The sequence below is a fragment of the Humulus lupulus genome, chromosome 4, assembly GCF_963169125.1.
Source record: "Humulus lupulus chromosome 4, drHumLupu1.1, whole genome shotgun sequence".
NCBI classification, from domain to species: Eukaryota; Viridiplantae; Streptophyta; class Magnoliopsida; order Rosales; family Cannabaceae; genus Humulus; species Humulus lupulus.
The window spans coordinates 189328306-189345915 of NC_084796.1; the positions used below are offsets into that span (position 1 = coordinate 189328306).

General features: G+C 36.8%; 1 protein-coding gene across 1 annotated transcript in view; it reads right to left on the reverse strand.

Annotated features, from left to right (window-relative positions):
• Positions 1 to 7677: 7677 nt before the first annotated feature.
• Positions 7678 to 17610, reverse strand: part of LOC133831054 (probable DNA helicase MCM8) — a 38855-nt gene continuing 28922 nt past the window's right edge. The window contains exons 8-17 of the mRNA XM_062261221.1: positions 10665 to 10817; positions 10394 to 10464; positions 10182 to 10300; positions 9924 to 10053; positions 9716 to 9770; positions 9477 to 9633; positions 9218 to 9392; positions 8949 to 9119; positions 8736 to 8849; positions 7678 to 8650 (exon numbers count right to left, since the gene is read on the reverse strand). Coding sequence (XP_062117205.1) covers positions 8600 to 8650; positions 8736 to 8849; positions 8949 to 9119; positions 9218 to 9392; positions 9477 to 9633; positions 9716 to 9770; positions 9924 to 10053; positions 10182 to 10300; positions 10394 to 10464; positions 10665 to 10817 — 1196 coding nt within the window. The 3' untranslated portion in view covers positions 7678 to 8599. The remainder of the gene's footprint in view (positions 8651 to 8735; positions 8850 to 8948; positions 9120 to 9217; positions 9393 to 9476; positions 9634 to 9715; positions 9771 to 9923; positions 10054 to 10181; positions 10301 to 10393; positions 10465 to 10664; positions 10818 to 17610) is intronic.

Consider the following 17610-nt stretch of genomic DNA (forward strand, 5'->3'; position numbering starts at 1 on the left):
TTCTAGGAAATATCGGTTGCTCTACAACCCTTGAAGGTAACTCCTCTTGAGTTCCTTCAAATAAGATCGGTTCTTGAGGCTTATTGTCACTATACAACAAACTCTCAAGGAATTGAATTCTCTTGATTCAATTATCACATTAGACTCCAATTATAATAGCCTATAGGCCTTGCTATTTGAGGCATAGCCTACAAATACACATTTGATGGCCTTTGGACCCAACTTGGTCCTTTTAGGCTTCGTGCTCTTGGAATAAGCAATGCACCCTCACACTTTGAGATACCCTAGGTTGGGCCTCTTTCATTTCCATATCTCATATGGTGAAATTTGATTCTTCTTTAGAGGAATCTGGTTTAGAATATGACAAGCGGTAAGCAAGGCTTCTCCCTATAACGCAAAACTTAAATTTGCATGTAATAGCATAGCATTTATCATTTCAACATATGTTCTATTCTTTCTTTCCGCTATACCATATTTTTGGGGTGTATAAGGGGTTGTACATTTATGTATTGTACCATGCATCTCACAAAACACATTGAATTCATTGGAAAAGTATTCATCACCCCTATCACTTCTAATCATTTTTATTTTATTTTCCAATTGATTTTCAACTTCGGCTTTATAGATTTTAAACATGCTAAAGGTCTCATCCTTATTCTTAAGCAAGTACACATATGTGAATCTATAACAATCATCAACAAAGGTAATAAAATACCTATGTCCACCTCTAGTAATTATTCCATTCAATTCACACAAATCACTATGTATCAAATCTAACAAATTAGTTTTCCTTTCAACACTTGGAAAACGTTTCTTTATCATCTTAGATTTAACACATAATTCACACTTATCATGCTCAACATCATTGCATATAATTAAACCACATTTGATAACTCTTTTAATTGTACTATATCCTCTATGAGCAAGTTTATTATGCCACAAAGTAATAGAATCAAAACCATACACATAAGAGGAAGATGAGCATGCATTATTATCAAAATCATTGTCTTGGTACACAATTTAATCATCCCATCACACACATACCCTTTTCCCACAAAGATTTGCCTTTGGATAGAATTAGCTTGTCAGACTCAAACACTGCTTTGATGTTTGGTATGCTCAACAAATGCCCACTCACAAGTTCTGACTCATATCCGGAACATACAATACATTGGTCAATAAAACATTCCTTTCGGATGTGAAGTAATGATCAGCATTCCCCTTGTCCAACACCTTGGACCAATGCTCATTTCTCATTTGGATCTCATGCCCATCCTTTGAGTCTTCAAAGGTTATGCAGATCTTTCTATCATAAGTAACATGAATGGTGGCAAAAGTGCCATACCACCATCATTGCACTTTCCCTTGGATGGAATTCATCTCACTTAAGGTTGCAATCAACTCCTCTTTGGTTGTGTTGACCTTGGATCCCTGGTTATGGGGCTTTCAATACTTGCATTCTCTAGCCATGTGGACACTCTTGCCACAAACAAAACAAGGACCTCTCACACCCTTGAAGTGCCCTTCATTCTTCCTTGGAGCTAGATGGGTATCTTTCTTTGATTAGGGCTTCTTGTGAGTCTTTTATTTGGATTGAGAGGGTTTCTCGATGGCGTTAGCCTTGGATGTCCCAACATTGGAATCTTCCATGCACTTGTCTCTAGAATGAGACTCATCTTCAATCCTTAGGTGCTTCAAGATCTCTTCCAAATATATCTCTTCATTCTTATGGAGGATCTTATTTCTATAGCTTCTCCAAGATGGAGGTAGTTTAGCTATAATCCCTACCACAATGAAGGGTTCCGGCAATGCTATTGTTGACTGTGTTTTTAGCCAACGACGTGAGAACGTCAAAACGATGAACCTTCAAGAGAAGTTAAACGACACAGACAGTTTAATCAAGAACAGTAAATAACACAAGAGATTTTATAGTGGTTCAGCCCCGATCAGTCGGTAATAGCCTAATCCACTTAGAGATTTTATTATTTTATCCACACTCAAGATCAGATGAACCAGTGTCAACTTAGTTTCTTCAGTGTAAATAGGAATACAAAAAGGGGTTCTCTCTCAAGAAAAACACACTTTCTCTCTCTAGAACTCAGACCCAATCTTAAATTGCCAAAAGTCCTTTTCTGATCCCATTAACCCTCTATTTATAGGCTTGGGGTCCTAAACTGATATCCCTCTAGAACCAGGATATTCTATTATTTATATTATATTTAAATTACACAAAATATTCAAAATACAACAGATTCCTCAATTTGAGTAAGGAATGAGAGATTCCCGCGGTGCCCAGACCGATTCTTACTGAAGCCGTTTCTGGGAATTTGACGTAGTCTGGTCCATTTGTTTGATGAATATCTTCTTCTGGTCGAACACATGCATGCAGGACACACACAAGTGCTGGTCAGACATATGCATGCTGGACACATGCATATGGGCCATACTCCTTGGACTTCTCCTCGGACCAAGGTCTGAGCCACATGCCTTGGGGCTCCTCGGACTAGGGTCCGAGCCATGCTCTCCCTTGGCCTCCTCGGATCAAGGTCCGAGCCATGCACTCCCTTGGCCTCCTCGGATCAAGGTCTGAGCCATGCATGGGGCCTCTCCTTGGACTTGGGTCCGAGCCAATGACTTGGCCTCTCCTCGGTCCATGGTCCGACCCAATGACTTGTGGCCTCACCTTGGACTAGGGTCCGAGCCAAGGACTTGAGCATCACCTCGGACTAGGGTTCGAGCCAATGACTTGGGCATCACCTCGGACTAGGGTCCGAGCCTATGACTTGGGCATCACCTCGGACTAGGGTCCGAGCCAAGCACTTGGGCTCCTCCTCGGACTAGGGTCCGAGCCAAGCACACCTTAGCCCAAGTATTCTCCTCGGGTGCATTTGGCTTGATTATGACATCTCTCAAGCAGTCCAAACTCTTCACTGATGCATTGGGCTATTGCTAAGCCAGATCACCCAACTAATCCATGCTACATGTCAATTTTATTGCCACATCATCATTTTCAAATTTTTGGGATAACAACTATCTTAAGAGTAGACAACTTATTAACAATGACTTGAAGTTCATGTACTCGGGGGAGTAAATGTTTAGCATCAAAGAATTTAAATTCCATGTATTGAGTGATAAGGAATGTCTTGGTACCTTCTTCTTATGTTTTGTATTTCTTCTCAAGAGCTTCCCATATCTCCCAATGTAGTATTTGTGTAGAGATCATAGATACGATCCGACAAAGCATTAAGTATGTGGCCTCTACAAATGAGTCAATCCTCTTCCTTTTTCTTCCTTTCTTTGATCACATCTTGAGAATCACCATCCTTTGGGGACTCCAAAGTCTTCAAATCTTTCTCAAGGATGTAGTGCACTTTCAAAGTTGTGAGGAGGAACTTGATCTTGTCTTACCATCTTACAAAATTTGAGTCATCAAATCTATATAGTCTTACTAGATCTTGAGACATGAGCTTGAGAGGTGAGATTGAGGAGCTTTCTTCCATAGATTTAGTTAGTAGAGACCTTAGAGATAAATAAACTTTGATACAAAACGAAGGTTAAGAGATAGATATTTTTTATTGCTGGAGATTAGGCTTAATAAACATTGTTTTGTATTACAACTCAAAGCATAAAACAACAAGTAATCTAACTCTACAGGTAGATAATCAAAAATTACATAAACAAAAAATAATCAAAGTATAGAGTAGACATTTCTTGAAGAACAACCTTCAAACACAAAATCACAAAGCTATGATTTTATGTGAAACACAAAAGTGACAAGGCTTCACACAAATGTAGATTTGTTGTCCGAAAATCTCTATTCCTAGCCTTCTCCTTGGAATTTGTTGAAGCTACTACAATGGAATGAGATTGGGATTCACAAGCCTTGATCATTCATACAAGTCAAGCTTTCTTGATGAAGATCTTGGAGAAAACTAGTAATCTTGAAAGCTAGAGAGAGAGAGTTCTTTTAGAGAGAGAGAGAGAGGTGAGTGACCAAGTCACCAATTAACTCAAATGAACCCTCTAAATAGTATAGGAACCTCATTAGAATCAACCAATGAGATTAAAGCATTTTAATTTGAATTTTGGAGCTAAAATAAGTCACTGTACGGACAGCCCAGGTGACGTGTCGCTTGGTCTATCAATTTTTGGTTGTGCAACGCGTCGCCTCCCAGAGGCGACGCATAGCCGATGCCTCTGTTTTGATGCTCCAAAATTTGTCTCAAAATATCCCCAAATGCTCCCAAACTTTTTGGGTACTCTTATATACTCCAAAGAAACACTTTAGATCCAAAAAGATGATTTATAATTGCCTATACTGAAAGTCAACTCTCACATGTTGACTTTTGTGAAATCGTTGTGATTTTTGCAACTCTTCGTGCCTAATCAATTTCACTATGTATTTAACCTATCACAACAATTCCTAGGTCATTGCCAAATGAAGGTCATTTCTCATCCATTGTCTTCCATGCTATGTCTAAGTTTACCGTCCTCTATTATTTCATTTGCATGCCATGTCAAATTTTTAGCATATTCGACATTTCGGAAGAAAAAAAACGGAATCAAACAAGGAATGGAAGGAATATACCGCAAAACCTTTTGCATGTATTCTTTCTTTAACCTCATCTGAATTCCATTTCTTTTGCTATCTTGACTCACCACAACTAGGACACAAAGATTATTCCAATATAATATGCAATCATTGTGACAATCATGTATTTTTTTCATATTGTAAGCCTAACGAACACATAGTTTTCTTTGTCTCATAAAAATGACAATGGCATTTCATTTTCTTCAGGCAACAAAAAGATACCAACTGTGTGAAATTCTTATCGCTCCAACCATGTTTGGCTTTTATATTATACAATACAAGAAGCGCTCACAACTTTGTGAATTTAGTGCAACCAGTAAATCAATTTTTCAACGTCATTTAGAAGATTTTCAAACTTAGTGGGGCCTACTTCTGATGCATAATATGCATCATCAATCATGTCATTTAAATTATCGTCATCATCCACTTGCTTATAATTACGCATTTTATTAATCATATAACGGTTAGGAGGAACCTGGAGTTCTTCCCCATGCCAATACCATACTTTGTAACTTTTGTCTATTCCATGGAAATATAAATGCTATCGTATCCTAGTGACTGACATTTTTCTCATATTCCCATACTTTATACAAGGACAACGAATAAAGTTTGGATCTTTCACATGGTCCAAACTAAATTTTAAAAATAAATTGAATTTATTTCTATAATCCATTGACAGCCTATTAGTTGACATCCAATTATTTTCCATATCGTCCCTATTTTTATATAAAACAAAACAAAATAAACATAAAATCAAATCAAATCAAATAAACTAAGCATCGAACAAATTTACAGAAAATCGGGCAGCATTTCCCCTAATTTACTAACTTAGCCATCTATTACAAACAATTCAAACAACATGCAAGTTTTCATCATTGTATCACCACAATACACAAAACTCTCATAACCTATTTCACTTATACATGTAAGTTCCCATCATTTCGCTATCACTGCAGTACACAATTATAATGTTAGAACTTACTTCACTATGGATAAATATATATTCAAACTCCTCAAACATTTGTATAATATTAAAAAAAAAACTTACCTCTTTCAATTAATTATAGAGCGCAATTCTAAATCAAACTCCAATAGTCAAAACTAATTAGAGTTGATACCTAAAAGATTAAACATGCAAATTCAATCAAAATTAATATTCACTATTAAAATAAAAATAAAGAAAAAGTCAAATAAAATTAATATAACCTAAACCCATACACAAAAAAAAACTTATCAATCAATATTTTTATATACTAAATGAAAAAACAAATATATAATCTTTATTCTCATATTTTAATTAAAAATAATTAAAAAAAATATATCCAAATAACTTAATTCAACATTAATTAGTAAAAACTATATACTTGCCAACAATGTGGATGAAAATCTACACTTGATTTTGAAAATGGAGGTTAGAAAATTCTCAATTTCCCCTCTTTTTTAAATCACACAAAATCTAACATTTAATCCAAAAGAAAAATAGTTTAAACTTCATATTATTCAATGGGAAACATCATACAACTAATAAAGTCAAGTTTAGAGGTTAGATTTTACCTAAAATGTCTCGAAAATGGCTTGGATGCCTCTATCGCCAGAGCTGGTGCCAAAAAATGCAGGAGAAAATATCCAGAAAATTGTACCTTGGGTGCACTAAGGCTCAACTATATACAACTTATGGTGACACGCTTTACGTGGAACCAAAAGTCTCTAGGTGTGGCACAAAACCACACTAGGCTTAAGTGAAACTATTCGTTTCACCAAGGTCCATCCAACATCTTTTGCACCCAGCATAGTTTTTAATGCCACTACCTATGTAGCGCCAAAAGTATATTATTAATTCTAGCTATGTGTGGAGTAACAACTCCTCCATGAATCTTTTACTCCACTACCTAAAGAGCATAGCACAAAAAGTTGACACACTAGGCATTTTTTGTAATAGTAAATGAAAACCGTCCTCAATTACTGTTATGATTATCATTAACATATTTTAACTTTTTATTATTTTAGTTCTTACTTTCAACACTTGTGATCGTGATTACATGGGGATTTCATAAACTATATATTAAACAACTAGCTTTACTTTATATATATATAAATATATATATATATATATATTATGATAAACAAGAACTAAATTAATAAGTGCGAAATCAACCCAAAAAAGGATTTATTTTTTTTTTTTTAAAAACAAGTCTTTTTTTTTTCTTATCCACGTACTACTACTATAGATCTCCCACCTTCAGCTCTCTCCTATTAATACTGGAAAGCATGTTTCTATGACTCTTTCCTTAAGAAAAAATAAGTACATAGATCAATACAAAAGGGAAAAAGATTAGTTCAATACAAAAGGGAAAAAGATGGAACAAGCACCTATAGTTATACGGAGGAGGTGGAGAATGTATGTGTTTCTTACTTCTCTTTTGATATACTCTCAAAACAAATGCATAATTGTTGAGAATAATGAATAATTATGTTCGTGATGATCTATGAATCTAACAAAGTAGTACTACTTAGCTGTATCTTGCATCTTTGTAATTTTCAGGTTGAAGCCTAAATATCTCTTTTTATTTTATTTTATCTTATCATGGTGAAAACATAAATAATATTTTTTTATTTCTTAAAATACAATTAAAATCATTATTGTACACTTTTGTTTGTAATATTCGTAAAAGTAGTATTCATATACTAAACACTTTATACTAGCTTGTTGTCTATAGCTGCATTGTGTTAAGGAAAAAAAATCATAAACTATAAAGATTGTAAGAATGTGAAAAGTCATCATCATTTCATTATTTTGTCAGTGTTTCATTACTTTTACGTTTGAGTTGCTTTAGATACAATATTTTATGCATGTGATATATCATTTCTTATATTTGATAGATAACTACAAAATATCTTTGGCATTTATATAAAGGGAGAGACAACAAGAGTAAGAGTAAGCAAGAAACAATGGAAATAAGTATGCTGCGGAATTAGTAAGCATAGAATAATATAATTGATTTTGAATGCGTGGCATATATATATAGATAGAGAAATGCTAATCAGTGTCGATGGGACCAACACCACCATAAATTGTAGTATCACTATTAGTACAATTTAATATTGAATTCCATATATTTTAATTTAACTACTATAAAAAATTTATAACCACTCACCAGACACACCATTGGCGCCTAATAACAATGTTCATATAGATATATACTTGCAATGATTGATGTTGAATGTCCACAACAAAATTACATGTTAAGAAAAAGTCAAATAACTCAGGTCACACTGCATGCATGCATTGCTTGTTCCAATCGCTGGTGTTACTGTTATTTATTTATGGCTAACATATATAATTAAGAATTATATCATCAGCTCCTCTTCCCTTGTTTTCCCTTGCAGTTCAGCAGTACTGCAAGGACACATTGGAGAGGACCATTTTTCACATACAAGTCATACGTGGATGATACATTGCAAGAACAAAATTCTTTATATAATCTATTTATCACCATTAATCAACGTCTTCATCTTCATCTTCACGATTCACACTTCACCATTACAATATTCTTCTAAAAAATTAAGGATATGGCTGACGAGGCAAAGATTGTGGCTTGCATGCATGGAGGAGAATGAATAAATGATATTCCTCCAAAGAAGACCAAATATCATTCTGTGATTTTTTACAAGTAAGCATGCCTCACAAGCCAGGCAATATAGGAGGAGAGAGTATGATAGCTGCTGAGGCTTTAAAGTTTTGGTTGGGTTTGCCCAACTCTTCATTATGGGAGTGAATGGAGATTAGAAGCTATAGATGGAAATCAGGGCTTTTCTGATTAGGTATTTATGACCAAAACCAACTACTCTCTGCCTTTGTATGCCACACCACTACACTAATATAAGAAAAGAAGAGCAAAAGTTATTGCATATTCTCAATACAACAAAATTGGCTTCTTCCAATAGATTATGTACATGAAGAGACTGCTTTCAAAACACAACTCTTTGTTTTCTAATCCTATAGTAATTTTAGAACCTTGACCTTGATGACTGGCTCCGCGAATAAGATGACGATAGTACCTACATGGATATAGATTTATCAGAGATTCATTTTGTTAACATTGTAATCAGAAACCACCTTTCTAAATGGTGTTCCTATGGTTACCTGATATGTCTTTGGTCCTTTCTTGAGTAGATAACCAACACTGTTTAAATTATCAATAAACGCGTCCATATCAGGAACTCTTAGCTCGATCCGATCGGCTAAACTGTATATTTCCTGAAGAAAACAAGAATTTACTTAGAGAAGAATGCTTAATAATGATCTTACATCATCACTGAAAGTGATGATAGAATAGAAAAAGCAAATGGCACCCACTGAGATAGAAAAAAAATCTTTCTGCTGTAACTCCGACTGTTTGTTGAGAGCACTTAAGAACCTTTTGGCCTCTTTTTGTTGACTCATACCACCACTTCGACCGAAGTCCACAAAACCATTCTCATCCACATACTTATCGTAGAGGGATTCTCTCATGATTTCAACTACATCCTGCACAATAAACAAAAATCATTTACAAATCTTACGCACAAAATCTCATTGCGAATCTCACATCTGATGAGGAATGGTTAGCCTGCAAGGCAACTGACCATTGCATCTTGGGCTGTTATTTCTTCTCGTAAATCTAGGCGGGCTCTAGCCTCTGCCAGCCTCACTAGACTCTCAAGTTGTCTAGCTGTTATTGGTGTACTGTCAGCTGATGTAGCGTGATCTCTTAGTTGTAAGTAAAACTTCTGTAGGATTTCAGCTGCTGGCTTTGACATCCTAATTCCACCAAATATCAAATATCAAAAATCAAATATTAATTTGGAATAGTTGAGAGGAGGTGATCAGATCACACCCAATTACCTAGGGAAAACAAAATTTCTTGCATAGGCAATATATTTGCAGAGAAGTTGAACTGGTAACGGAGCAAAAGCACCATCCTTCTTTGGGTCTAATCTCAACCTTGACACTAATGAACCACCATCTACTTTCATCTTTATGCCTCGATCATTCTGCGTTGCTGCATTTTAGTAAGCAAAAGGCACATCTTGAACCTAACTGTATCGATTACTATACATCGAACCCAAGTAGTATAAGAGTACCTTCTCGTCGTAATTTTTTTGCTGCTGGTGCATGCTCTGCGTACCCAGTATGAAGCTGCATAATAGACAACCAATTAATTAATATCATTCAGTTCTGCACTCAACAAAGCTAAATACATTAAAGCGTCTATTATCTTTAGAAGTAATATGAGAAGAACAAGGAAACTGCTTCTTAAGTTGTCACCGTGACTTTGGAAGGATAACTTACAGACATGATGTGCTCTGAGAGCCTCTTATCCAGAAGTTCATCGGGTTTGTCTAGCAATATGAAGACCAAATCAAATCGTGACAGCAGAGCAGCACTAATTTTCAGATTTTCGTTTACTGTTTTTGCACGGCTGTAAATTGAACATTAAAATATTACACTTGAAAAGCTGTAAAACAAAACATAATATGCAGGAAATATAAAGTAGATTTTATCATGTGGATCGCAACAGAAAGACATTAAAGTGAAAGACAAGATTACTTGTAATGACCACCAACGGGGTTTGCTGCTGCTAAGACAGAAGTACGTGCTGACAAACTTGCTACAAGTCCAGCCTTTGCTATCGAGACACACTGCTGTTCCATGGCTTCAAGTAAAGCCTGTAATGATCCCAGTTCGAGTTAGATCCATATTTTGATGTGAAGATTAGTGGTAACAAATGCTAAAAAATTTATACGGAAGATCTTACAAACCTGATGCTCTGAAGTCATTTTATCGAACTCATCAATGCAGCACAATCCACTGTCTGCAAGTACCATGGCACCTATTGGAAAATACATGGTTACAAAAGGAGTCAACTAGAGTTGTAACAGAGACTGGAGTTGGTTAAAGCAGATAAAAATAACTTCTCGTTCAATGTGAAAGAACTGACTCTACATGTTCCCACTCAATGTAATATCAACCGAGATTAATAGTCCTTAACATCACATGAGAACCAAAACAGCTACATAGAAGGAATCTTACCTGCTTCAAAAGCATAATCACTTGTTATTGGATCCTTTACTACAGCTACAGTTAACCCAGCTTTCGTTGTAGCATTACCACACACATAAATGCCTCTTGGAGAAACTGCTGCCGCTGCTTGCAGGAGTTGGCTCTTCCCTAGTCCAGGATCACCTAGCAGAATGACATGTTTTCACTTAGAAATTCTTCATTTTCTCTTTAATTATTATAATTTATTTTTTCACACTAACTTCTAGTTGATCAAATTATCTAATAAGAAAATAAAAGACCATCCATATTGTAGGAAATATTGGTGTTTATTAGTCTTTATTACTCGGTATCCTCTTAATTAGGAAACCACTGTGTGCATATTGTATAGTTTCTATATTTTGATTATTTGATAGGTTGTCTATAATATTTGTAATTACCAGAATATTTGGTATTAAATTACCAAATATTTCTTTATTTTGTACAGTACCTATTTAAAGGGATTTGCTCTCAATGAATAAATTATCAGTGAATAATTTCCACATATTCTTATGTCCCATTAAAAACGTTTGGTTGTATATCTTATGTCCATGTTTTTGGACCAAATCGTTCTAAGTTTGATCCTAGAAGACTCAAGTGTGTTATTTTGGGCTACTCTTCTACAAAAAAATAAAATAAAAAATACTATTGTTATCATCCTTCTACTCGTTGTATGTACGTCTCATTAGATGTTACTTTCGATGAAGAACAACCATTTTATCCTAACTTTCCACTTCAGGGAGGGACTATAAGTAATGTTTCCAGTTGGGATATTTGTCTTCCTAAAGCTATTCCTGAACTTTCTGAGTTTAATACAATTCCAAGTTCATTTGAACAACAATCTCAGCCCCTGCCAAAAACTAATGAAATCTTAGTTTACTCTCTCCGACAGAAAAATTCTCATGTAATACAGCCAACTGATGCTCCAACATCCCATGAGTCAGACTCACAGACTATTCCTGCTGTAAGCAATCCTTCTTTGAACCCTATTTTATCTGATGATGTTCCTAATTTTGCGTCTTCTAGTATAGAACCTGAATCTGAGTTACATATTGCCAAAAGAAAGGGCGTTCGGAGTTGTACTCAACACCCAATGCCCATATATGTTTGCTATAGTCGACTAACTCCGCACTATAAAGCTTTCCTAGCAGAAGTCGAACAAGTGGTAGTTCCCAAAAATATTACCGACACTCTCAAAAGCAGTGTTTGAAGAGATTAGTGCACTAGAAGCGAACACTACATTGACAATAGTCAATCGGCCTAAAAATAAACATGTGGTGGGATGCCAATGGGTGTTTGCGGTGAAACACAAGGCTAGTGAAACAATAGACAGATACACAGCAAGACTAGTTTCGAAAGGATTCACTCAAACATACAATGTGGCCTATAACAAGACGTGTGCTCATGTTACCAAGTTAAACACAGTAAGGGTCTTACTATCGATTGCTACCAATCTTGATTGGCCCCTACAACAACTAGATATAAGAAAATGTCTTTCTCAATGGGCATTTGGAAGAAGTTTTATGAGAATATCTCCTGGGTTTGAAGAAAGGTATGGAGTGGAGAATGTATGTCATCTAAAGAAATCTCTTTATGGTCTAAAACAATCTCCAAGGACATAGTTAGAAAGATTTAATGAGGTAATAAAAAGGCATGGATACAAGCAAGCTCAATTAGATCACACTTTGTCTTTTAAACATTCGAAGGCAAAAGTGACTGTTCTCATTGTCTATGTTGAAGATATGATAATAACAAGTGATGATTATAAAGAGCAAGAAAAACTTAAAGGTGTGTGATAGGCCACCCTTAACCTATGTGTATGCAAGGAAGAGAGAAAAGGCAAAAGGGACTGCCAGGTCAGCTGAGGATAGTGCTAATACGGGGGGAATTAATAGGTGGTTATGTGGGTAAAGATAGACTAAGGATTGGTGCAAAATTGTAAGTGTGCACTTGCTAGTATTAGAATAATAGTTTAGGAGAGTTTAGAAGGAGGATGTCGATTAGCTTAAGTATAGTGTAAAGGGAGAGAATACAGGCTCTCGAAAATCCTATTATTACCCATTCAATGAAATTCATCCAATTCTACTCAATTTCTTTTGTTCTGTGTTGTTGAATCTGTAAGAATACCCTAGCAATTGGTATCAGAGACAACGATCCTTCATGGCCAAGAAGTTTGAAGCGGTGGTCGATGCTTTAGATGGTAAGTTCTCCGAATTCTAGCACGAGATCCAGTCAGAAGTGGCAGCACTGAAGGCTAATATGGGGTTCGTGAAGGAGATGGCACGGTTACCTGCGATGGAGAAGGCGCTGCAACTAATTGTGGCCCAGCTGAACCAGCCGACTCACAAGAGCGTGAGCGATTCATCCGCCATAAGCGTCGATCAGATGTGGCGGGCGATTGACAGAGACACGACGTCGGGAGGAAAGCCAGTGAGTCCACAGGAGGTCCGAACTTCACCATCTCACCCGGTTGCTCAGAATGACCACTTACTTTCGGGTCCCTAGGTCAATAGAAATTACCGACCACTGCGAATGGAACTGCCCCTATTTTCCAGCAAAAATCCAGAAGGATGGATATATAGGGCTGAATGATACTTTCTGTTGTCCAAGATGACCAGGGTTCACATGTTGGAGACTGCAATTGTTGGACTAGAAGGGGACGCATTAACGTAGTTTCAATGGGAAAATCAGCGAAGGCCAATTACAATGTGGGCAATTTTGAAGATGCTGATCTTAGGCCGATTTCGTACTCAGCCAATTGGTTCGTTGTCGAAGGAATTTTTGTCAGTCAAGCATGACACAACCGTAAAGGATTATCGTTTTTAGTGGGAGGCACTTGCTTCTCGAGTACCCAATACACCTGAGCATATTTTAGAAGGTAACTTTGTGAAGGGTTTGAAAGAAGAAATTAGAAGTGTAATCCATATTTTGAAGCCCACGGGTTTGGTCCAAGTCATGGATTTAGCCCAAAGAATTGAGGAGCCCACCAAATGTTGAGTGGGTCAAACTTGGGTAGTCGCCCATCTACAAATCAGCCCATTTTGAGCCCAATAATCCCATCTCGTTCATCCATTTTTGCTTGGATGCCTAAACCGCCATCAATGTTCAGTTCAAGCTCATCTGTAGTGTCTGTGTCTACTCACCAACTAATGCAGCTACTCCAGCAAAGACTCCCCACATAAGGCAGATTACTAAGGCTGAATACCAAGACAAAAAAGCAAGAGGTGTTTGTTTCAAGTGTGAAAAGAAGTGGCATAGGGGTCATGAGTGAGCAGAAAGCCCTCCAAATGATATTAATTATGGACGAGGAAGAAGGAAGCCCACCGATGGAGTCTCCCCCTACAACCCCAGAGCCCTTAGAGGATATCACAAGCGAAGAAACGTTGGCAACATTATCCCTCAATTCGTTGGTCGGCATTACATCAGTCGACACAATGAAGCTGGCGGGTAGGAATGGGCAGCAAGCAGGGACTGTTCTCATTGACAGCGGCGCAATGCATAATTTCATCTTCGTTGACATAGTAAAGGCAGCCAATATTTCAATCACGGCCACTTCTTCTTACGGAGTGTTGTTGGGTACAAGGGGCAAGGTACGAATGGATGGTATTTGTAGCTCGATGGAGCTCGATTTGGGGATTTTGAGGGTTGTTACTAATGTTTGTGGAAATAATGCTTCTATATTTTATTGAATTAGAGTTATGCCTTTAAATAGGCACTGTACAAAGAATGAGAAGATATTTGGTAGTTAATACCGAATATCCTAGCATAATAACAGCAAAGAATAGGGTAACAAAATAAGTCTACAATATTCTAAATATGGAAACTATACAAAATATACAGCTAGGTTTCCCATTCTAAACGGGATACCAAATAATATTTCTTACACCCTCCCTCAAGTTGGTGCATAGAGATTCCACATGCCTAGCTTGCAAACTAACTCATTGAAACTTTCTTTAGACAAACCCTTAGTCAGTATATCTGCCTGTTAGTGCTTGCTGGGAATGTCGACAACACATAATTCATTTTCATCAATTTTTTCTTTGATAAAATGTCTATCCACTTCAACATGTTTAGTTCTGTCGTGATGAACTGGATTATGTGCGATGCTAATGGCTGATTTACTGTCACTGTACAACTTCAACAGAGCAGCCCTTTGAAGTTTTAGTTCTTCAAGTATGCGTTTAATCCAGATAATTCACATACTCCTTGAGCGAGTGCTCTAAGTTCTGCTTCAACACTACTTTGAGTTTACCACTGGGTGCTTCTTACTCCTCCAAGTAACCAAGTTCCCTCAAACTTTAGTGCAATAACCAATTGTTGATATTCTATCCTCAACTAATCCTGCCCAATCCGCATCTGTGAAGGCCTCAACACCTCGCTCTTCATTTTTCTTAAACAATAACCCAGTCCCTGGTGTTTTCTTTAGATAGCGCAAGATTTTATACACAGCTTTCAAGTGTTCTTCTAAAGGATTGTGCATGTATTGACTAACCAAACTTACAACAAATGCAATATCAGGTCTTCTGTGAGATAGATAGTTCAATTTGCCCACTAGCCGTTGATACATACCTTTGTCAACTGTCTTCCCTTTTTCCTTTTTGTACTTGCCTCTTGGTTCAATCGGTGTTGCAACTGGTTTACATCCACTCATTCCAGTTTCTTTGAGAAGATCCAGAATATATTTCCTCTGAGATACTGAAATACCTTGTTTTGTTCTTGCAACCTCCATTCTGAGAAAGTACTTCATTGGCCCAAGATCTTTAACTTCAAATTCCTGGACTAGCACTCCCTTGAGTCTTCCTTGCTCTTCATAATCATCACCTGTTATTATCATATCATCAATATAGACAATGAGGATAGTTACCTTCCCCTCTTGTGTGTGTTTGAAAAACAAGGTATGATCTGACTAAGCCTGTTTATATCTATGTTTTCTTATCACCTGATTAAATCTTTCAAACCACACCCTTGGAGATTGCTTTAGGCCATAGAGTGACTTTTTCAAGTGACAGACATTCTCTGTTCCATATCTTCCTTCGAACCCTGGAGGAATCTTCATGAAAACCTCTTCTCCCAAATGTCCATTGAGAAAAGCGTTTTTAATGTCAAGTTGTTGTAAGGGCCAATTAAGATTGGCAGCAACAGATAATAAAACCCTTACTGTATTTAACTTGGCAATCGGAGCAAATGTTTCATTATAGTCCACCCTATATGTTTGAGTGAACCCTTTTGCAACAAATCTTGCTTTGTACCAGTCTATTGTTCCATCTGTCTTGTGTTTGACTGTAAAGACCCACTTACACCCCACCACATGTTTGTTTCGAGGCCGTTTGATTATTTTCCATGTGGTGTTGGCTTCTAGTGCCCCAATTTCCTCATACACTGCTTTCTCCCAGTCTTCTTGTGTGGAGCCTCGGTAATAGTCTTGGGAATCACTACTTGCTCGACTTTTGCTAAAAAAGCTTTATAGTGAGGATTCAGTCTACTATAGCAGACATATCTTGACATTGGATGTTGAGTACAACTTCTAACTCCTTTCCTTTTGGCAATTGGTAACTCAAACTCAGGTTCTACCATACTGGAAGACTCAATATTAGAAATATCAGTAGGTACAATAGGGTTAAGAGGAGAATTACTTGCATCAGGATTGGTCTGTGAGTCAGAGTCATGAGATGTTGGAGAAGTAGTTGTCTGTATTACTTGATGATTTCTTGGTCACCGAGAATAAACTAGGAGTTCCTTAGTTTTGGGCGACTGAGGTCGTGACAGCTGAGGTTGTTGCTCAGAAGAGAATTCAAGAGTAGTCTTAGAAAGGCAAGTATCCCAACTAGAAACATCACTTACAGTCCCTCCCTGAAGTGAATAGTTGGGATAAAAAGGTTGCTCTCCATTGAATGTAACATCTAAGGAGACGTACATACGCGAGTAGAAGGGTGGTAGCACTTGTACTGTTTTTTGGTAGAAGTATCCCAAAAAAACACATTTTAAAGCTCAGGGATCAAACTTAGAACAATTAGGACCAAGAACATGAACATAAGAGATACATCCAAACGTTTTTAAGAGAAGATTGGAAACAAGTGGTGTATATGGATATATTTTAAGAAGCATGGAGAGAGGAGTGTTATATTTGAACACTCGAGAGGGCATTCTATTGATGAGATATACGGCTGTAAGAATAGCCTCACCCCAGAAATGTTTTGGGACAGAATTTGTATACATTAGGGCTCTAGCAATTTCTAAAAGATGCCTATTTTTGCGTTCAGCAATCCCATTTTGTTGAGGTGTGCCTGCACACAAGCTTTTATGCACAATACCATGAGATAAAAGATAATCACCCAAGATTGAATTAAAATATTCAGTTTCATTATCTGTGTGTAAGACTTGTAGATTTGCATTGAATTGAGTTTTTATCATAGAGTGAAAATTTTTGAATGTCATGGCAGCATCAGATTTAGTTTTAAGGAAAAATACCCAACTAACACGTGTGTGATCATCAATGAAAGTAATAAACCATCTAGTATTTGTTATTCGAGATGGTCCTCATATATCACTATGAATAAGAGTAAATAGTTGGGTGGATTTGTAGGGTATAGAATAAAAAAGAGCACGTGTGTTTGGCCAATTGACAAATTGCACATTGAAATAAGCTCAAGTTTTTATTTCGAAACAACTTAGGAAATAAGTACTTTAAATATGAAAAACTAGGGTGGCCTAACCTATAATGCCACCTCATAATATCATTGTCACTAGAAGAAATACAACCAGAAACAAGAGCTTTATTGACTTGAGCAGGAGGAAACGGATCAAGGTAATACAGCCCGCTACATGCCTTCGCATTTCCAATCGTCTTCCTCGAGGACATATCCTGAAAAGTACAACAAAGTGGTGAGAAAGAAGCAAAACACTGTTGATCATGAGTGATTTTACTGACAGAAAGAACATT